Source organism: Camarhynchus parvulus, chromosome 6 (genome assembly GCF_901933205.1).
Source record: "Camarhynchus parvulus chromosome 6, STF_HiC, whole genome shotgun sequence".
In the NCBI taxonomy this organism is placed as follows: Eukaryota; Metazoa; Chordata; class Aves; order Passeriformes; family Thraupidae; genus Camarhynchus; species Camarhynchus parvulus.
This window is the reverse complement of record NC_044576.1, coordinates 14657658-14680338: the sequence shown is the minus strand read 5'-3', so window position 1 is coordinate 14680338 and position 22681 is coordinate 14657658. Positions and strand designations below refer to the sequence as shown.

The following is a 22681-nucleotide window of genomic DNA, read 5'->3' as shown; positions in this document are numbered from 1 at the left end:
CACTTCCAGACCACCCCAAGGAAAGGCTGCATGCAGTCTCACCTGTGAATATTAAGTTAAGCCTGGTGTCCTATGTGGCTTCAGGCTAGCACACCTTATCTGGTCTGTGTCAACGCAAGAACTACAGTTACAAATGTAAATCTTCTGATTTCTGCCATTCATATTTCCCAGCAAAAGCGACAAAGTGTTCTAGAATCTCAGGTCTCCTATACAATTTATTTAGTATAGTTACTGTGTAGACAAGAGATCAAAGATCTTTCCCTGAATATGATTGCAATAACTCCCATTTTTGCCAGAATATGGTCCAGCGTGTTTCACTGAAGCTGTTTTGAAATGTGTTTGTGATGTTATATGTGGCAGTGTTAAACAACAGCCAAAGTTCCAAACAGAATCCTCAGGATGTGTCAAGTTCTGTATGTAATTCTACAACCAGTCCTGAGACAAAACACTCACCTAGGCCTAAAGTGACAGGAACTGTCCAAATACCTCAGTCAGTCTCTTTCCTCTGCCAGACCCTTGCATGTCTGGACTTGATGCTGCAGGTACCACTCCGGGTGAAGAATTTAATATATACTGAGCAGTGGCCATGTCTTGAGGCAAAGGGAGGAACAGTTCTTCCCAGAAAGAGGAATTGCAGTTCTCGGAATGCCCCAGTGGCAGCAGAGCAAGGACTTAATCTCTCAAGAATGCTGCCCTAAATCCCCATCTTGGTATTGCTCATTCATTTTTCAGGATAAAAATCAAAATTTTCAGGGCAGTAAAAATCTTTCTCTGCCATTTCCCCCATGCTACTTTTTCTTACAAAGCTGATGCCTGTATTGACTTGGATATGTCTTTGAGCATGGCTGAAATTTCACAGTAGCTGTAACATTTGTCTGTAGCTTTCTGTTTGCTCTAAACAGTGTTAAAATAATTTGTAGAGAAGGCAAATTAAGGTAAATGAATTCCCTGACAATTACTATTTAAATTTCTCTAAGCTGGGCTATCCTGTATTAAGCCCTTGGGTGCAGAGACAGGTGATGAGAGAGGTGTAGCTTTTAGACAGCACTGAGACTCATTGAGGTTGCAGCAATAATATGAAATTAGTACTTCAGCCTAGTTTGCCACAAGCAGAAGCACATTGATAAAGTTGTCTAACAGGAAAATGGAATACATTTTAAACTATATTTTTTTTAAGAAAGAAGAGAGGTTTTAACTGATATGTAAGACTTGCTGTTAGTTTCCTTATAATTTCTAAATGGGAAGAACATGGATTTTATTAAGTAGGATACACCAGTCTTTTTCTGTGTCTCTCTATGAATGATGACAAGGTCCATTCTTAGCATTTTGAAGACAGTTAAATATTTAATATCAATCAAGATTTAATACAGTCTCAGAACTTTCAGTTCCTTCCTTTTGGAGGATTTTGTTGCTCGAAGGTAATATTCTGGGCTGCCTTTGTGGTTTGTGAGATCTTCACTGACGAATAAATGTCTTTTGCTCTGTCTTAATTGATTTTTATTGATGTGGCATGTATTTCTTTGTACTAGAGACACTAAAATAATTGTATTTTAGAGATTCTGTTTCCATTTGTTCTTTTTGGAGATAGAGATAGAAAAGATCTAGTATGGGGACAGAGTTGTAATTCAGTTATGAAATGTACTTTGTGTTAATGGAGCCCAACATGGTCTTATGTTTGCAATGTAATGTTACTGTGTTTTTTAGTGTATCCAGAGTATTAACCTGTATTTTATTGTAAGTATAGAGTCTGTTGAAATTCATCCCGATGGCTCTTTATAAGTCTGCCTTCTCTGAGGAGGCAATGAAGAGTGTGTTTTCAAGTGTAAATTGAGTAACTGGCAGTGCTATTCATATATGGCAGACTGGGAGTCTTTATTTAGAAGAAATCATCAATAGTTAGAAGAAATATATCAATTTGAGGGTTGCATTAACAACCACACCACTGTGCCTTCTCTGAATTTTTTATATATATATATATATATATATATATATATATATGTATTTGTGTGTGTGTGTGTCTGTATATATATAAAATTCTCAAAGCAGAGCTCCTCAAGGGCAGGGGAAGTATTTGGGGATTTTCGTACTAGTGGTGACAGGATCTGTTGTAGAACTGGTACAAGTTGGTCGGAACAATAAATTTTAAACTGATAATAGTAAATAATTGTGGGTAACTAGGAAAAGAAAAGGAGCCCTTCAGTTTAGATCATGTACATGTTACATGGTGTTTTTCAGTAAGTTTTATGCAAGTAAAACTTTAAGGCATGACTGTGGAAACTGTTTGTGTTTATAATAAAAATGAATTAAACTAAGTGTTTATTTCTGATTGAAGAAAATAGGTATGTAAATGTTAGATGGGCATTTCAGAACAGGAACAATGCAAGAAGAGCTAGGAAAACTAAAGATGTGGCTTAAATATTCAAGGCTTAAAGGAATAATAGTAATGTAGTATGTCAAGAGTTCAATCTGTAAGGAGAATACCTATAGTTCTGCACAAATTGAATTAATATTTTATCCCTTGATAAAGTTACTAAGGGTCAACAAAATGTATTTCTACTGGTGCAATGAGTTGAGAATTCAGAGTACCAATTTAAAAAAATGCACAGAGTGTGTACAGCTTTTAAAAAGGTACTTGTAGTCAGGAAAATGTTTATTGGTCTTAATTTTAAAAACATGTATATCTCCATACAGCAAGTGTTTAGCTGTCTTAAATTTTTAGCTCCCTAGTTTGTAGTTAAGGAAACTGTTTTGACAAGGCCACTTCTATATGCTTAAGTCCAGAGTGATAGGGCTGACCCTATTAAATGATCATAGTTTTTTGCAGTCTGGTGATTAACAGGCTCTGAACTTTCCTGGCTTTCTTAATCCCTTTTAATCATTTAAACCTATTATTGTTTTGACTTCAATTTCAAAAGCCCTTTAAATCTGTCTTACAATATTAATAGCTGATTAAAGTCCTGATTTCCAACCATATTATCAGTGGGACGTCTTACCTTATTACTCTGAATAATTCAGAAACAACTAGGAAAATATTGATCAAGGGTGAAAGAAAAAAAATCAGAAAAACTGGCCCTAGTAATTGTTATGTTCAAAGTAGTGATCATATCCATGCGTTAAGTGGGGGAAACAAAATTTATGCTTTAATTTATGACATGAATAACTGTATTTCTTTTTTCTTTTAGGTTTCAGTAGTGTCATTTTAAGCTAATTCTGTGTTGACATTTAAATCCATAATCCATCTTTCATAATGAGTAATGTGTTAAAAAAATTCTGCTAATATTTTTTGAATCCCTTTCACTCAGAAATTCCAACTTTTTTTTTCTGAAGAAGAGAGGTTTGTATAGGGAGTCATGCAGCCAAATAAGACTCCAGTCATAACAGTGGACAGGAACTGAGTAAAAAGGAAAACACTAGAAATTTGCTCCATGTGTTCTTCAAGGTGGTCCTTCATTCTCTCAGCTCTGACATATCTATTCCCATAGCAAAGTTTCAAGTCTGGAATTTTTTTTAAAATGAAGTGCCCAGTACCTGTGGTTTGAGTTGCAGTTAATTTTTTCCCTAAGCAGATGCTTTTGTTTAGTTAAGCAGTGCAATTCTCTGCCAGTCAATGCACGTGCCCTTTCCCAAACCAAACTTGATTCTGTGTCACTGATAACTATAAAGTAATTTATTTCCTATTAAATATGAAGTAATTATTTTTTTTCTGAAGTAATTTGTTTTCTACATTCTATAGAATTTAAGATTGAAGTATCTTAACCTTCTGTTGCTATTTTTTCAAGTCTCCTTCCCACTACCACTAGTGTGTGCTTTAATCCTACCTACATTTCTTCTTCTGAAGCTGAACGCTTTAGCTACAAGTTTTTCTGTTTGAAAATTGAAGAAAACTAAATAATTAGTGAGGCTGACAGCTCACTCTGGGGTATTTTTGCTAATTTTTGTTTTGTTTATTTGCTTGTTCCTGTTTCTGGATTGTAGTAGTTCATTGCTGTCTTAAATGCTTGGTGTGAGTTGGAAGCTCAGGTTGAATTAGTTACAATTCAAAGCACCTCATTTCCCCTCTCCCCAAGTTACTACTCTGTGGGATGCCTTTAACCCCACCCATTTTTTATGCTTTAAATTTACCTGTTTGGCTTCACATGTGTTAGTATTTTGAACTCTTACTGTCTGCTAGATGGTCATAGATGTCCATTGTCATGACATACCTGTGCCAGTCTCCTGTCATCTGTGGATTTCATCAGTAGCTTCTGTACTTGAGACCAGATCACTCATGGATGTGTGGCATAGTGTTGGGTCTAGCACTGATCCATGTTGAAATCAGTCTGATTTATGCATTCTCTCACAGTTCTAATATTTCCCCAAAGAAATGTCTGAAAGGTATTTTAAGCAGTTTCCTCTTTTGTTGGTATAAATGGATCCTTGAAAAACCTTTTTCTGGAAGCAGGCTTTCTTTGGGGTTTTATTGCGATTGTACAGTCTGTCTTTAATCTTTCAGTTTTTCAGGGATGGCAATCTGGCCTTTTATTATTTGTCAACAAAGCAGTATCTATTCAGTAAGAAATTTTTCTAAAATGGTGTAACCTGTTACAAGATCATCCTTAAGTAACAGTGAATAGTGATGAGCTGTCACTGAACCTAGAAATTAGTGTAGAAAAGATCTCTGTTTTGCTGTCAGCTTGAGGCCAGGAAGGAATGTGAAAAGATAGGGAGGATCAACTGCCCTGGTATAGAATAGGAGAGAGGCTAAAGAGGGGAAGAAACTTTGAGGGGATGGAGAGTGTAGTGTGGTGCATTTCAGATGGTGAAACTAGGAGACTAAGCAACAGTGAAAAAAAAGTAAATGTATTAAACTGCTGGAGTAAAAACAGTGCAAGTCAGGCAAGACAGTGAGACTTTCAGAATATGAATCAAAGGCCTTTACTGTTTGGGTCTGTCTTTTTTTTAGTGGAGGGAAAAAACATGTCTTAAATATTTGGACTAAGGTCCTTGTATCTGTCAGTTACAGAAAACTTCAGTTTGGTTTAGCTGCTTTCATCTGGTCCATGATGAATTGGGCTGCTAAACTTACATACCAGGTGTGGTCTGGGTTGTGGATTTTTTTGTTTTTATCTGGATTTAGAAAATTCACAGCCCTAGAATCTGGTTTAGCAAGTTCAAAGTAATGATCCAGACATGTACAAGTCATGATACTCCCACTGTATTTGTGTGCGTGGGAAAGATTATTGGGCTAGTAGGAAGAGCAAAGCTACATTAGATTTAACTGAAATGTCTATGCAGCTGTAGCCTTGTCAAAAATGCAGAAGTACTTCAAGTGCTATTTGACTACTGTAGGAAAAGCAGTTTCCTTACTGCTTTTTGATCTCTGTATAGATCAAGTCAGAAGAAATGGAGTTAGCACTTATGGCAGCATTACTTATTCTGTCTGATAAATTGCAGATGGAACTTGAGAAACAGGCTGACCTTCTGTACCCATCCCCCATAAATCTGAGGCATTAGAAATATTTTGTGAGCTGGGCTCGCTGTGCACATTGGCTTGGAAATGCTCATGAGGATGCCCTGTTGTAGCAGGTTCACTCATGGCTGATGATCTTGTGGGATGTGTGAACTGCACAAAAATCAGTCAATATACTCTGAAGAAGGACATGTGAATACAATGTCCCAGAGATGCCTTGTTCTAGTTTTGACAAGATTAATAATTATGAAAAAGAAGAAAAAAAAGGACTGTGGTTCCTTTTTTTTTTTAGCCTAGTGAAGGTAGCCTTAACATCACTTGGAAGTTGAAGTAACACAATTGCTGAATCATTCTTATGCAGCCTTCTTCAAATTAATCTGAAATATAATAAGACTACAGGGAAATCCTTAAGGTTCCCTAATGACTTCTTTGAAAATTTATGAAGAAATGCTTCTTCTGAGCTCTGTCTTAACAGGTATCTTCTTTTATTGATGAAGCATAGCCTACTATAAATAAAATCTACTTGTCTCGTCCAGTTAATGCAACCAATGGGTGTCAGGTGTCTGATGGAGAAATCACACTCTGTTCCTTTTTTTGATGACTTTTCTGCAAAGTTCAAAGAACACGTTGAAAATCTGCCCTTTCATGTATTGAATTTTTAATCAATCTGGGGAATACTTAAAGCAGTAAGTGCAGCAAAGCATGTCAAATACAATAAGCTCATGGAATAGCAAAGCCCAAGTGCATTTAAAGGTGAGCAGGGTTAGTCAGAGTCATGTACTGAGGCAAGAAATTTGTATTTATTTGTACATCAAGCAAAGCAGAGGAATGTCTGTGCGGATATATATTTTGGGCTTCTTGGAATGCTTTACTGTTCCAGCTTTCTGTCATGGACACAGTTTAAATATAGGGTTTTTTTGCTCACTACTCACATTGATGGTTAATGCTTAGAAAAATACTTTTATCTCTAGTATCTTGTTCTTCACATGTACTCTTGAAAATAGTGATCAGAATATTACTGTCATACATATGCAGGTTTTCATACATCCTGGTGTACATTTCATCTTGGCTTTTCTGGTCCAAGCAGCATATACATATATATATATATATATATATATATATATATATATATATATATATATATATATATATATATATATATATATATATATATATATATATGTGTGTGTGTGCTGATTTTCATTTTGATATTTGTGCAATTATTACTTTTTTTTGTTTAGATTGGTGGATTCAACTAAAAAACTTTGAAAGTTGACTTAATTTTAAAGCTATGAAGATCTATTGCCATTTTTTTAAAACCTGTTTGCTCATCACTAGTTTCATTTTGGGCTTTTGGACAGGTGAATGTTACCATCTTTTCAGGAAGTTTTTGATAGAGATGATCTGAATTTTTTATATGTTTGGAGTTTATCACCAGTGCATATTTCATGCAGGCTGTGTTTTCTTTTTAATTTGGTCAAGGCTTTGTGAAATTGGATGCTGCCTGAAAGGAACCATACTTTATGGCTGTTTGTTGCATTAAATATATTTCTGTAGAAATGCTCACTACTGTCTAAGTCCATGAATTTTCATTGTGTCTTGTATGAGAAGCTGGGAAACAAAAAATCCTGGAGTTGTAGGATTACTGTTTTAGAAGGATCATTAAAATACATTACAGAAGTTGAACTTGGAAGTTCTGGTATGCTTAAAAAATTAAAAACAGGCATATAATAAAAATGATACATTTTGGAAGAAATTGAAATTGAGATGATAAACTTGCAGGTGAATGCTGGGCAAGTTCTTCAATGTACATGAAGAAGTGAAGAATATAGCACCTTTTTTACCACTGTAACCAAATGGAATGTACTGGTCAGAGGTGTACTTCTAGCTGTTGGAATAGACCTCTTCCAAGTGGCCGTGGCATTTTTTTCAGAGTATATTTAGGTGTACCTAGAGCAAATTTCCTCAACACCATTGTTGTAGTGCATTTTTATACTTTGTAATGCTTTGAAGTAGTTTTGTTTTGTATCCCCATATTTTTCCCAAATGGTTTATCCCAGACTGTACCCCCCTCCCTTTACCTGTGTTATCCCTCTCCCTGGAGGAGAGCATCCCCAAAACCCCATCCTGGCTCTCTGTCAATCATTCAGCATCCCATCCCCTCCATCTAGAAGCTTCGGTCCAGGTCGTCGAGTGATTAGCCAGAGGCCAGGGGTCAGCCCCCCAAACCTTGCCCCATACGCTGTCCTAAATGTCTATCCCCCGGTGCCCATCCCTTAGGGTCACTTATTGGTTAGTAAAATGTTATCTACTTTTGGTTTCCACCTCCCTTTGAACGTAACCTTAGCACATCTCCCGGGGCTCTCAGCAGGAGGCCCTCTAAGGTGCAGGAGCTCCTTCGGGACTCCTAGAATAAAACCTTGGATTAACCCCTGCTAAGAGTCGGCCCTTTATCTTCTAGCGATGTCTCTGGTGTCTCTTGTGTTGCAAAGGCGACCAGCCTAGGTGCCCTCAGTACCCTCGGGGCACGGGAGAGTCTCCCCGCTGTTGGCCGTGTCGGGGCTGCCCCCCGCCGGTGTCTGCCGACTCGGGACTGGCCGACGGCTCCTGAGAGGCTCACAGAGGGACAGAGACACACCATGTCCTCAGAATGCCTGCAATAATGTTTTAGTCTGGGTCCCTTACTTTATTTCCAGGCTTGTGGAGAGGAAAAATATTTGAGATTTCTATAGCTGTGAATTTATAATTAGTTGTGCCTTTGTTTATTGATGAAATACAGGCACATGAAATTGATCATTCCTCCTGGTAAGTTAAATGTGTAAACATGGCTTTTTGTAGTGTCAGAAAGAATACTGTCTGAAAGAATTCTCTTGACACTGGAAAACTTACTGTATAGCACTGTGAAACTTACAATTTAAACTGTCATTAGAGATGGATGATAGGTACTAACAGAAACTACAGTTCTATCTGTAGCTGGGACACTTAGCTTTGGTTAGAGTAGGGTATGTTGGAGTGGCCACGTTACAATGACATCTAGAGGTTAAACCAGGCTGCTGTGGCTTAAGACAGTTCCTGAGGAGCTGAGCAGGGGAAGAAGCAGCTCTCAGAGCTGGCACCTTGCCCAGGTGCAGTGGGGCTGTCAGAAGCCATCACGGTGATACTCGGAGGCCGGGTGCCGTACAGGCAGCGGCAGCTGCGCAGCCCCGCATGCAGGGACAGCTGTGCACTGGGGTCAGTGCTGCAGCCCAGCCCTTTGCTGCCCAGCTTCACGGACAGCTGCCTTTCTCAAGGGGTGTCTGGAGCACTGGCTGCTCTTCCCATAGATTAAGTGTTTGTGAAGGACAAATCAAAGGGCTTCAATGTATCATTTTTGAAAGGCGCTGCAGCGTTTTCTGGCACCTATATGGTCAGGCTGTAGGTCCTTCGGCATGTTTTTACTCTTAAGCCTCCTTTTTTAAGATAGAACCTCAAGCAGTGATGAAGAGACTATTAATGTTTTGAAACCATTGCAGTTTGCTACTGGATAGTTGAAAGAAAAATAATTATTTTGTGTTCTACTTTGAATTGAATTTTGTGTTGAACTTTGAATTTCAGAGGAGAAAAAAAGAAAGTTGTGATCACTCCTTTGCTTACTTCCATAGCATATACGGCTCTCTTCTACTCACTAGTTTAATATCGGGCAATTAAATCTATAATACATACACGATTGGTTGTTCTGGTTGCTTAGAGGGTTTAGATGTCCTTATTTTAAATTTTTTGATTGCTTATCTTTGGCTTCAATTTTGCATTTAGTATTGTTACCTCCTAAATGTTATTTAGAGAAGTTGTGACAAATCTAACCTTCATTAGTTAGGAAGACCCAACTGGTGTTTATCAATCTTGCCTATGAACCACATGTTGGGAAAATATTACAGAAGCTGCTCGCTGTGCTAGTTGCACATTTAAATTTATTACGTAGTTCAACAGCTGTGTATGAAATAGAATATACGTCTTAATGCATAAAGTACTCATAAAAATTTGAACCCTACAAGCATGTCCCTTTGTGGGAAGTTTTCTTTGACAACTTTCTATCAAAGCAATGTCTTTAGGGATCAAGGAAGAATATTTTTAAAAACTGTTTTCACAGTAATAAAAGGTGCTGGTGGTGAAAAAGATTGGGTAAGCTGAGGTTCACCAAAGGAACCATTCTGCAAACCTTAGGGGTAGCAACTGTGTCTCTCCCAGCCCCTCTGTGGTATGTCAGTAACATAGCCCAAAATCACGCATCTGTTGAACAGCATTCCCCTCATGTTACATGATTTCTGTAGTAGCTGACTTACTAGGCTCAGTAAGACAGGTTTTATTTGTTTGAGTTTTTTCCCCTCTAAATAATTGTGGAGGTAAAATTGTGGATAGAAAAAAAAAGGTGTAGTAACCAGTAAATATTCTGGAAGCTTTGAAAAACTAAAGATAGATTTTGTTTCTCAGCAGAGAAAATTGTATACAATCGAAGCTGACGTAGTCTGCTGGTAGAGGAAAAGCACACAGCTTAATTTTTAATGAAGAATGTCTGTGACTTTCTGTGGATATATTTGTTAATGGGCAAAATGATCTCCATTTGCAAAATGGATTGCATATTAGTGTATCTGTCTATGACAGATAAATCCTTTGGACGTAGACCTGATTTCATTTTAAGTCAGATTGCAAGTTTCATAAGAAGAGATAGTGTCCTTTGACGTCTGAAAGATGTTCCTTTTAGAATTTCCTGGTAACTCACTTTGTTTTCTCTGATACATGAGTATTTGCTATCAGTGAAATTCATATTAAGATATGACAAAAGGAGATATCGGGGAGGTGTAGCAGCATTGTGAAGAGACTGGTATTGGGCTAGATCCTTTTTCATGTAAGAAAAAGAGCCTGATACTGTTGATTACAGAAAACATTAAGTTGGAAATGAATGTAAGATCATAAGAGTAAAAATTGGTGTCTTTAAAGGATGACAGGATGGTAAAGTATGAAGAAGATTGGGCAATTTAAACAAGTGACCTGAATCTGTACAGGAAACCCTGCCTACGCTGAGTCAAACGTGAGCCCTGCGCTTGGAAGGAGAACATGGATGAACCACTGTATCCTGATTAGGAGTGTCTACAGCAAGGATTTAGCAGCAAAGTGGATAAATGGATTCAAGTCAACATGATACTGTAGCAAATAACCCGGGGAAGTCTCTGTATTTGTAAACAATAAAAATCAGTCAGTCTGTGTCTTGTATGTCTGAGTGCAGTGAGCACTAGTGAGCTTGAAGGTGTCCAGCATTGGTCCAGCATTGCATTTTCAATGGATGCTGAAAATACGAGTTTCAGAGAGTATCATCAGAAAATGCTGTAAGGAATAGAGAAAGGATATTGTGCCTATTTGTTATAAACAAAAATAATTTTGCAAGATAGATTGAGTGTAGTTGTTGCGGACCAGAATCTTCCCTCAGGAGGAATAACTTATGGTTCCGCAGCAGTCTAGAGCAAGGAACAAACACAGACGACAAAGGGACAGTGGGAACATTCAGCAGTGTGAGCAGATAGCTGCTTGCAGAGTTGTCCAATGGACACTTGACTTCTAGCTGCTTACATTATGAATGATTGTCTTACAAACCAATCCACCAAAAAACCCACCAAATGCAAGAGAAAAAACCTAAACCCCACAGAATACTATAGCAATTTATTTTGAGATGTCAGAAGATTTTATTCTGATACAGAACAAAAGTGAGGTCACCCCTTAAAGGTTTTCCACAGTGAGTGACAGTGCAGGCTGCAGCATGGCTGGCAGTAGGCTGTCCTGGCAGAGACTGCATTCTTTTCCCTCTGATCAGGCAGTGTTGGCAACCTATTCTGTTAAATCATCTATTAGGTCAAGCTAGCAAAGAAGATTTCTTTCTCTCAAGCACTCACTTTTATCAGAAGTTGCTTGTATGGACTGCAGAAGTTTCCCTAAATAGCCTGTTGTTAAAGTATATTTTTTTCTACAGAATTATTGTGGTATTTATTTTAATAGTTTTATTTGGTACAGGGAGAAACGCTGCAGCCACATTTAGTGTTTCTGTTGTCTGTAATCTTCCCTTTCATGTTTTGGCAGATTCAAATGATAAGATCAATGTATGGTTCATGGTATGAAGTGCAGTGATTTTTGGTAGATAGTGTCAGCCAAAGTGTCCAGTGGAGTTTGAAGCCTAAAGCAAAATTTTGTGTGATGTTAAGTTCACTTTGATAAACATGTTGTAAGTTTTTAGAAAATTTTTTGACTGTCTTTGCAATACCTCTATCTGAATCAACAAACACACAGTTTAATAATTTGAAACGGTAAAACTTCATTTTATGGCCATATTCTCATGTGAGTGACTGTTTTGTGTTTTTTCTCTCTTTTTTTCCCCAAGGTATGGGCTGAAGCCAAATGACCAAATTTTGGCAGAGGAGAAGCACAAAGAATTGTAAGCTTTTTTGTGATGATATGCATGCATGTTACCTATATACTTTTTAATGTATATACATGTCTTATTGTTAAATACCTGAAGCAAAAATGTTAGCTTTTGCTCTTTAGTATTGTCTGCTATAAATTGCAAAGCTTGTCTGAAGACTAATTGTTACAAAAAGAGATTCAAAATCTTTTTTCATTAATTTCTTTTAAAAATTCTTTAATTAACTGCAGTTGGTACTAATGCAATTTAAATGCACCATTTAAATGTTCATCCTAAATGCCTATGTTCATTTCTAAATTAGATACAGATTTCTAGGATTACTTTCACATTTCTCGCTTTCAGGGTAGAGATATTGGGGAATTTGGTCCATTTTGTGTTCATCTACATGCTTAGATATAAAAATAACACCCCTTTTTTCCTTACTATTTTAAACTTTATGCTCTTGCACATAACTGTTTGTTTCCATTACTACATTAGCATTGTTTTGTATTATTTTGCATTACTTCATGATACACCAGAAGACTTATGGAGTTTATCCTCGTGTAAGGTAATGTACCTGTTTCAGATGAATTCACATCTATAGCTGTCAAGTTTTCTCATATTAAATTTTTGATGTTTTTAGAAAGGTCAAAGTTTTCAAACAGTAAAAATGTATTCTGGTAACAAGGATTCAATTCCTCTGGAAAAGATTTTTTTTCCCAAAAGCTTTAGTGATTTAATTACTAACCAAATGTTCCATGTTCTTTCAGAGGATGGAAAAAGGCATTTAACTTAAGTTAGTACATCATGGTAATGTACCTGTGACATTAAAATGCTTGAGCTCCAGGCAAGAGACAGGCAACATGAGTTTCCTTTGATGAATGATAAGATTGGTTTTATGCAGAGCACACTCTCTAGTGATAGAACACTGATAGACAGCATAGCTTTGATTAACCCATTAACCCATTTTGGATGCTATGAGCTACAAGGGTTAAAAGTACTGCAGAAAAAATGCAGAGGGGTTAAACACAAGGTAAATTACAGGCAGGTCTGTATTTTGGACTGTACAAGTTGTACTGTGTACACAAGCTTTATTTGTTCAATAGATACTGATTAAACTGAGCCTTTTGATGTGAGATATTTCATTTGAAGTACTTCTCTTTTAGCTTTTTATTATAGGTATATTGCATATTAGTTAATTGCACGATTATTGATATGTTTACAGCATAGTCACATCTTAAATGGAGGATTGAACTAATTTTATTCAAGAAGTTCTTTATTAAATTTTGTTTAATACAGAAAGTTCAGTAAAACTCAAGATTTACATGGATCAGCTGCAACAGAAGCCCTTCTTTAGTGTTTTGTTGTACACACTGCATTAGCTGCTGAGATTATTTATATGTTGGTGGGTATAATGAAAGAGATTGAACATGCTTTTGCCACTGATCTTGTCATCTTGAATGTCACTGAATACTTGACCAGGGAAAGACTCCTGGAGGTCAGTGTCACGTTGTTTTCAGGAGAGACCTTTGGAACATTTCTAATGCTGTGTACTCTTCTCCTTGGACCATGTGACCACAACAGATTGCACATTGTTGAACTTCAGAGCACTTTCAGCCCTTCAAGCTAAATTCTCTGATTTAACTTATAGATGAGTTGTTAGGTACTTAATTAACCTTTTCTGATGTTAAATAGACCTTCATATTTTAAAGAAATGCCAGTTCCAAGAAACATGAAAGACAACTTACCACTAGAGTAACTGTTGCTGAAGGGATTATAAACTTACTCTTAGGTACAGTACCCTTATAATTAAGGTATTCTCCTAACCCTATTGTAATGTTTTAAAGTCAAATACAAAGTTAGTTTCTACATATTACTGTTCAGTTCCAAAATCCTCCTACTTAAAATAATTTATCTTTCAGTCTTTGAAATGTCAGAAGATTTTATATTGTCTTCCCTAGTAGTAAAGAAGACTTCTTTTGGCATTCTTCATCTAAAATCCATCATGGTGATTTATCTGACTGTCAAATGTCCTTCAGTTTCTCAGAGATACTTCAGTATAGCTGTTGTTCATAAAAATGTAAATTTTGTTCAGTAATGAATTCCTTACCTCCAAAGGTAACTGAGCCTGCTACCCTGACTTGGCTTGATCCTTTAGTCCTTGAGTCTTAGTTATCTGGAGAGAGAAGTACAGCCACGAAGAGTGGCGTTGGTTTACAGGCATGGCATCGTGCTTAACTTCTATTTTAAGCACTAAGGTATGAAAGATCACCTTTTCCCCCCCCGCTTTCAATGCACTTCAACGGTAGCAGCCTTCTAAATTTGTCTTTTCATTTTGTGTACACTTCTTTGGTTTAACAGCATTTTATTAGCACTAAAGCTGTTAAGTTTGGGCATATATGCATTTTTTTTCAGAATTTAGCTGGAAATATCTACTCCTGCCCCACCCCAATCAATTTTTGAATATACCTTATGAAGGGTGGAAGGTACTGTCCAACAGCTCAACCTGTTTCCATTAAAATTAGCAGATTAGTTAGAGCCATCAGCACTGGTGATCAAGCCAAGCCGTGCCCATGTTGTAGGGAACCAGATGGACAACACACTTGTTTTCAGTGGCAAGTCTGCTGTTCTGCAGAGGGAATAACAAAGGTGGTGTCTTCTGTTTGCATTTTTTTACAAGGGAAGTGTTGAGCATTTGTGGCTCAAGGGGTGTCCTGCAGATGTTTCCCACCTTCCCTAACCCAGCTAATCCCCTTCAACTCTGAGTCCTGCAGGGAAACTGCTAGGGAAACTGGGACGTAATAAGGTGAGGCCTTAATGTTGTGTGTATTTTTTCTCCGTCTGAGAAAAATAAAAAAATATAAACTGTGAGACAAGCAAAAGTATTTTTCCTGACCCTTTGTATAGTTCTTTTACAGGAGTTTTTTCTATTTTTAATTCTCAGAATGGGCCTGATTGGCTTTAACTGAAGGTCATATTAGCAACTATAGAATTGTGTATGCTGTTGCCTAGGCTGATTTTTTTCCTTTTTTTACTACAGTTCCACATCAAAAGTTTTTTTAGGAGAATAAATTTAGGCTAGGTGCAGCCAGTGATGGGGTGCGATGCAAGTTGTCTTGATATTAAAGTAGGAATACTTTAATATAGAGTTCATCTTCACTGTGTAGAGTAAGTGTTGAAAGAGGAGTTGGGATTTCTTACTAATATTTTCTTTTCCTAAACTAGGGTCTGTAAGCCAAGTTTTTGTAGCTCGACTAGCTTGTATGAATACAGGTGACTGAAATACAGTCACTGTGAGTTTTAAAAACATTGTTTGGAGTTCAGTAGTACCACTGAGTCTGTAAGCAATGCTTCAGAGCACTTGTTTTAGTGCAGCTTTGACTGACTCCTTGTTGAAGAGTTTTATAAACTTTTGCTTAAGCAGTTTTGGCTGTGATGGGATGCTTTTGAAAGTTAGCTGAAGGAGAGAGTAAGAAATGTGGAATCCACATTGTGTTTCTCATTTCTTAAGCTTTCTTTTTCAAAGATCAAGGCTGTGAAGTGTGGAAGAAGGTAAATATCAGCTTTCTTTCTCTTCAGTCAGTTTTTGATGTATTGGTCAGAAGGGAGAGAGCAGATGTGTTGCTCTGCTGCAAGTTGGCTGAGGGGGATTCATTTAGCTGAGAGGGATTTCATTCTTACCTGCATACTTGCTATTTTTCATAGTGAAACTGAACATGGGAGAGAGGGACTCTTAAATTTGAGCACAGCTGTTTGGGTGACTGATGGAGTTTTGATTTACCTGTAACATCTGGCAGGAGGTGGTGTGTGCGTATTTTCTGGTTTTGCTTAGGCAATATAGATATTTAAGTGGAAGGGTCAATCTTGGAGTCATAATAGGGATGTTTGGGGATTACAGGGGGCCTCTATTGCTTGGGAAAGAGTAGAGAAATCTACAGGAGGGGTTTAGAAGTAGTCTGGGTATGTCAGAGACCTCAAGGATCTCCAAGGGATTAGAATTGTGTCACAGGAATGTTGAGAGCAGTTTCCTTGTATTTGGGGGCGGGGGGGCTACCCCATGTTAGTCACTGTCTATCACAGTACTTCAGTACAAATCTAAGGGACTCGACCCCAAGCACAATGAGAGTGCAGCTGTGTGTCATTGGTAGTTCAGCTTGCAGGGAGGGAGTCCTGAATTCTGGGTCACCAGAGGGACGCAGCTGTCCCTCTAACGCTTTGTTCTGTGCCACTAGAGGGGGCACTTTGTCTTCGGTAGCTCTCGCAGAAATCCTTCCCTATGTGCGGGGTTTAGCATTGGTCCTGTTGGGCTGAACTCTCTCTAAAATACCTTTGGTTTTTATCCATCCTCTTTCCCCCCTACAGAAGAAAAAGAGGGTAGAGAGTTGTTTGCAGAAGCAGGGGGAAGAGAGAGTAAAATATCAGGAATATGAAGCTTTAAGTCTTTTGTAGGCCTTCTCAACATGTGCTGACAATATATGTGATTTGTATGGATGAGGTGACATATGAATCTGTCACAGCTGTTGAGTTACTCCATATAATATGCCTCACTTGTAATTACATTTGAGTAGATTAATATATATTATGAAATATGATTTGGCAATGAATTAATGTGGAAAACTGTTATGGCAGTTATAACAAGGTGCTCAGATTAATGAAAAAACCTGCCAGGCTCCCACATTTATATGACTTTATTTTAGATTTCTTCCTCATTTTTTTTTTAAATCAAGTATCATATTGACCTGTTTTCTGGTGTAGAGTTTTGTCTGAGAACTTCAGTAAAAATCACTACTGTGCAACTGATACTCGCTTTTCCAAAATCAAATATTTTTAGAGTTTTTACAGAGGAAAACTCTTAAACTTCTCTTTTTAATGAATAAAGAGTAATTTAGAATGACTAGTCTCTAAAGTTGTCAGTTTTTCCCAAAGCAAATAAAATTCTGTATATATTGACTCTAATTGTTCCATGACATGTAATTAGGCGCTTCTTTAATTAAACTTCCATTAAGTATGTGGGAATTCTGTAGAGTAAGAATCTGCATGATGTGCTCTATATTTGAGAAACTTGTAAGGAATTGTCTTGATGGATGGGAAGAACTCTGTACTGATCTGGAATGGTTTCTTAATCCAGTTTCTTGAGTTGTTGGCTCCCTCTGTAGAAACTACTTTAAATTGCAGTTTGATTTCTCTAGAATTGTTTTGTCACTTCTGTGTACACACATAAAAGCTTGAGTCAGATGTACAAAAGGAATGATTTATGGTTAGCTACAGAATTTCTATTACAGATTCCTCCCTCTGTATTTTTCCCTTCCTTTTTCTGGATGTCCAGCATTCATGCAATTATTTTGAATTACAGCACCAATGCAAATTAGCAGTATAGAAATCAGCTCACGAAATTCTTGGTAAGAAGCAGTCCTGCATACAATTTCTAGAAGTTAAGGTACCAAGTTATAGCAGAAATACTTTTAACTTCTTTCATGAAGCAGTCTTTACATATGCTTAAATTTAAAATCAAAACTTTCAAGTTAGTTTTAGTATATAATTTCATTTTGTATCCTGCTGTTGGAGATGTTAAATAAGTAATCTGCACAATACTTGTTCACGGTGGTAAGCAGATTGCATCAGTATTTTAAAACTTTGTGTATGTATCAGTACATTGTTTTAATTGAGCCTCTTGCCTCTGTTCATGTTCCTTTGTGTGTGTAGTACATTGAAGCCCAACTTTACTATTTGGCTTTAAAGGCTCTATTAGAATAGTCTCTATTGTTAAACAGCTCCTGGAAATCAGTGTCAATTCATTCTTGTATGGCAGAGTGCTTATTTGATGTAAAATAGAAGAAAACTTCTGATAACAGCTATGGCTGGCAGTTAAGAGCAAGGCTTATGTTCGTCTGGGGAGCTTGGTTTTGTAGCCTGAGATGCTTATCTGAGGCTGTTGTGTGATACAACACTTCCATGGAAATGGGAAGGAGGAGTGCTGCAGGGGAAAGAGAAGGATGGTTATGAAAGCCAAGGGAGAATCCAAAATATTTTATATATGTGACATACAAGGTGTAAAAACTGCTGCTAAAGGATTGAATCTTTATTTGCTTAAAAGTTCCTAATGTCAGATTCACTGTTCTTCTGTAGTCTTGCTCTAAATCACATATATTAATTTTTCTTCTCTTTCCTTCAGCAGAGGTTTTCTTGTGTCATCTGCTTTGATTACCACAGCCTTATCATAGGTGGTACAGAAGAGATATCAAAAGATCCTTCAAGGGAAAGATGTTTTCTAATATTCCAGCTCAAATTTAATTGCTTGCAGGAACCCTCACCGTGCTGATTATTGAATTAAATTGATCTCTTGTAATGATTTCTTACTTTGACAGTGTGTGCAGGAGTAGGTGGACTGACATGGACCACCTATTTGGTTCCTCTGTGTAGTGAGCTAATGAGGCCAGGTTACTCTGTTTTTCTTTTTGATAATATTCCTGACAGTGATTACTGTTCCTCAGTGTGTACTAGACATATGTGCTTTAAAGCAAGGAAATAACATTTTTCCCTTTGCTGTCTGTTCCTAAGCTCACCCTCCTGCACAAACTGAGCAGAGAACCCACAGCCCTGAACTGCACTCTCAGACTTGGAAGGCTCATGTGATCTGAGCTCCTGTAAAGCACTTCAGCTTGCCTCTCACCCAGTGAGAGCAAAGGCTTCACAGACAGCACAGGATGGCTGCACCCTCTTGTCCTCCTGGGGCTCATTTCCAATAAAAGCAGTTTGGGCAATCAGTAAGACATGATTGTCCAGAAGATGACTTCCCTCATGATTTCTCCTGGCATTTTTCTTATTTATACAACTTATTAAAAAATGGTGTTAATGTTTCCACAGCACTGACTCCTGGTATTGATGAAGTGTGGTGCTGATGCAGTAGTGATGGGACTGTGTGCAGTGACAGACGTATTTGAAGACTGCATTTTGAATATGCAGAATGATTTTTTTTCCCATACTGCTGCATATTTCTGTCACTGTAGTGCTTTCTTTCCAATAGAGGATGGGGTGCACTCTTTTTAGAATAAGATGCAGTCTTGTGCTACAGAACATGCAAAATCTCCTGGGATTGCTGCTTTTTAGCTAAGGTAGCTATGGCTTCTGCATCTTTACTGCACAGTTTAGAATTGGACAAGATCTGTCTTGAGAGTATTAATTTTTGTGTTATGCAGTGTAGCACCAAACTTGAGATTTTCCTAAAATTTATTATTTATTTATTGGACCTTTTAATAGCCTAGAAGACACTTTGTCTTAGTGTCTTTTAGAAAGAGAATGTATTAAAGATGGCTGTGGGATGATTTTGAGCTGTCAGAGTAATTATTTAACTTCAAGCTGCAAGTTACACAGCAAGAACTGCATATTCTAAAACAAAGAGTGAGAATTTAACATGGGATTTTTATTCTATTCTCTTACTGCATTTCTTACATGTATTCTGCTCACAGTCCTCTAGACATAGCATCAGAATCAGAATAAAAGCTAATGCCCGCCCAGTCATTTTGTGGAATTACATTAATTTTATTGCCTTATGTATACTGTGTGTGAAGGAGAGCCTTCAGATAATCTTCTGTTGGCAGATCCTGTTTTGATTCTGATTTTAGTGACATAACATCAAAGCTGTTGGAGTGGAGGCGCTGTTCCAAAGCCCCAGCAAAGGCTGCGGTCAGTGCTGGGAGTGCCACCAGCTGAGGGGGTGCTTTGAGCAGCAGCCACCTCGCTGGCAGCTCATTGAAACCTGTTGTAAATGGTGTAAAATGTCTAAAGCTTTTAACCACTTGAAAGGACTTGACAGTGCACTGTTATCTTTTTGCTTAAACACTTCTAAGCCTGAGGTGAGGGGGCTTACTGCTTTCACTGAGGCTCGTTAAAACCAGTGGAGGTAAGAAATGTGTATTTCGTGTGCATGCAGTTTGAGCTTGAGATGAGATACACCTGAGCGAGGTGGGGCTTGGGAGGGCTTTTTGTGTCATTCAGACCACAAACATTTTACATGTTCAGATTGCTTTGTTAACTGGTTAAGTGAAATTGCAAAACCTGGAATGAGTGTAATCAACTCTTCTCTAAACTCAGTTTTGATTTTGTTCTGGTTTTTAACGTGTTGTTGGTATGATTATCTAAAAGTCAATGGTCAATGCCAAAGAGAATAAAAATATTCATTATTTAATTCTTAGTAATTTTTTGATGATCCTGAGAGTAGACGGAGAATTTAAACTTCCAATATTTTTGCATTTTAGTGACCAAAAAAATTACTGTAACAGAAAATACACTATAACTGAATTTTCAAATGCAGCCTGAGGCTTTTGTGAACTCTTAGGATTTTAAGAATAGAACTTATTTATTGGTGGCACTTGTGTTTGACTGCTCTGTTTACATCAATAAAGTATGTGTATTTATTGTGTATTGCTTTTTCATAATTCCATAAGAGACATAGTTAGGATATAATGCCAGCATTTTTCCTAAATAATCAGGTAATGAGCTTTATTGTTGTGACATTTGTGTGCAATTAATAACATTGTATCAATTCCTCCTGTGCCGGGACTTCAATTTTCTCACTTGAAGTCTTTTTTTTTTAGTGAACCTCTTAAGAATTGACTTGCCAGAGAATGCCCACTGATGTCCTGCTTGTTGCCCTATTATAAAAATGGCGGAATCACATCAGATGTTCCATTTCCAAAGCAGTTAATGCAGTATCACTCTCTTTGCTAATTTGGCTCTAAAAGTGTCCTCATTTAGAGATGTAAGCACCACAAATAAAACGTAAAATAAGCTGTAGCGTTTGTTAGCAACTGAGAGAACAGATAAGTCTCTATTGCCCATTCAGTCTTTTCTGAGTTAAGCTTAGCCCCAAGAGTACCAATTAGTGCTCAGAGTAGTGAATTCTGCTGTTTTAAAGGTGGTCATCTATCAGAGCAGATTAAATGGCTTGTGTGAAAATAATTTAGTAGCTGCCCATTAATTGCCTTTCCTTTCATAGAACTGTAGAAATAGACCTCAAGAGATCATTTAGTTTCAATCCCCCAATCCAACTAGAGATGCATCTTTGTCATTCCTGGCAGATATTTGTCTTGCTGTCTCTAAGGGTCTTTGGAAATAGTAAGATGTCATGTGGAGACAGTGCAATCTTACTACATTACTTGTAATGGTGTGCTCTTTGATCCCCACTGAAAAGTTTGCTTGCAGGATGGAACAGAGAACTATTGCCCATAACAGTGAAGAGGGAGTTGGATGGATTACAGAATGCACAGGAATTGCCATGGGGGTAAAAAGATGGTTCTAAGCAGGGGAGCCAGGACAGTGTAGGACAAGGCTGTGTGTTAAGAGAATGTGCCCATGTATTTTGGCTAGGGTAAGGTTCTGTGCACCCATGCACCCTGACAGGAAAAAACATAGAGCAGACAGAGTAGCCTGCAGTGTGAGGAAAATATTAAGAATCTAGCCATTTTAGTAGTGTGATGGAAGAGGTTGCATAAAGTTGACCATCTGATTTAATCAGGACATCTGGAAGCCTCTGCTTCTTGAGTCTTGAGGATATGTGTTTTGTATGGATGTGCAGTTTTGCATTTGCAGAGAGATGTGTTTGTTTTGCTTTCCTCCTGCTCATGAATAGTATTGAAGACTTGCCAGGAAATATTGTCTGATCTACATACTTATATAGTTCAATAATCATTGTCTCATGTAATTGTCTCTCAGCCATATAAATTGATTTGTTCTTGAAGCTTTGTACCAGATAAGATTGTAATTTTATGGATTTGTGGCCAAAGCGAACAGGGAATGTAGCTGGCTCTAAATTGCATGGGAAACTTGCTGCACATTCAGGAGCTGTGTGCCTGAAGGATGGAGCCATCTGCTTATTCTGAAGGGGGTCTCCTGCCCTGATGCTGTTGTGGCTGTATGATCAGATGACCTTGTTTACAAGAAGTGGAAACAGCAACTGACACACACTGCAGCTTCTGTCCCCATCACAGATGGAGTGCAGCTGCTGCAAGGGATTCAGTGCTACCTTCTGGTCACATGAGTCAGCTGGTGCAGTTGCAGCTGCAGATGCCAGTGTCTCTGCTGAGCAGCTGAAATACACAGACCTTACACAGGCGAGTGCAGGGGTGTGTGAGAAGCAATGGGCACAAATTGCCTGTGCCAGTTGAGCATCTGAACTACCCTGCACCCAGTATGTCAGTCCTGGCCTAATCTTGTCTCTTTAACTGATGTCACTGGTTCTGGTTGTGAGGGGAGTGACAAGAGAGCTGCAGACAGTGGCAATATAATGGCATTACTTAATTTCAATTTCTTATTTCTGATATCTGTGTAAAACACCCTGAAGATACATATGTTCTCCTATCTTCCTTGTTCTCAATGTAGTTCAGGTTCAATATGAGACTATCGATTGGAGGGCAGAATCACAGTCTTTCACTATGGGAAAAAATATTTGGGGAAATTCAGTATTAGCACAAAAATATGTTGGGTGCTTTAAGTTGAAATTGAGTATTTAAACAGGCTATGCAACTCCAGCAGTTAACACTGTGATTTTAAACTTTAGTGACGAATTTTCTCACAGATTTGCTGAAAGCTTCTGAACTAACTGAAAGAACTTTTCTGAAAGTAAGCAATCTCTTGAGCTAACATTTCTAGCACTCAGCAACAGTGATATATCAGTCTGCATGCATCAGTGAATAAGCCTACCAATTTCCATCTGTTGACAGTCCTGCACAGATTTCTTGAATTCTAAGAAAAAAATTTTGGGTTAGAATTCCAGCAGCAGCTATGAGAATGTTTAGAAACAAACAGGAGCT

The 22681-nt window shown here is 37.8% G+C and overlaps 1 protein-coding gene across 2 annotated transcripts in view; it reads left to right on the top strand.

The window, feature by feature from the left end:
• ADK (adenosine kinase) overlaps positions 1–22681 on the top strand; it is a 268376-nt gene that overhangs the window by 23174 nt on the left and 222521 nt on the right. For both annotated transcript variants that reach the window (XM_030950758.1, XM_030950759.1), the window contains exon 3: positions 11853–11906. In XM_030950758.1, the coding sequence (XP_030806618.1) occupies positions 11853–11906 (54 nt within the window). The remainder of the gene's footprint in view (positions 1–11852; positions 11907–22681) is intronic.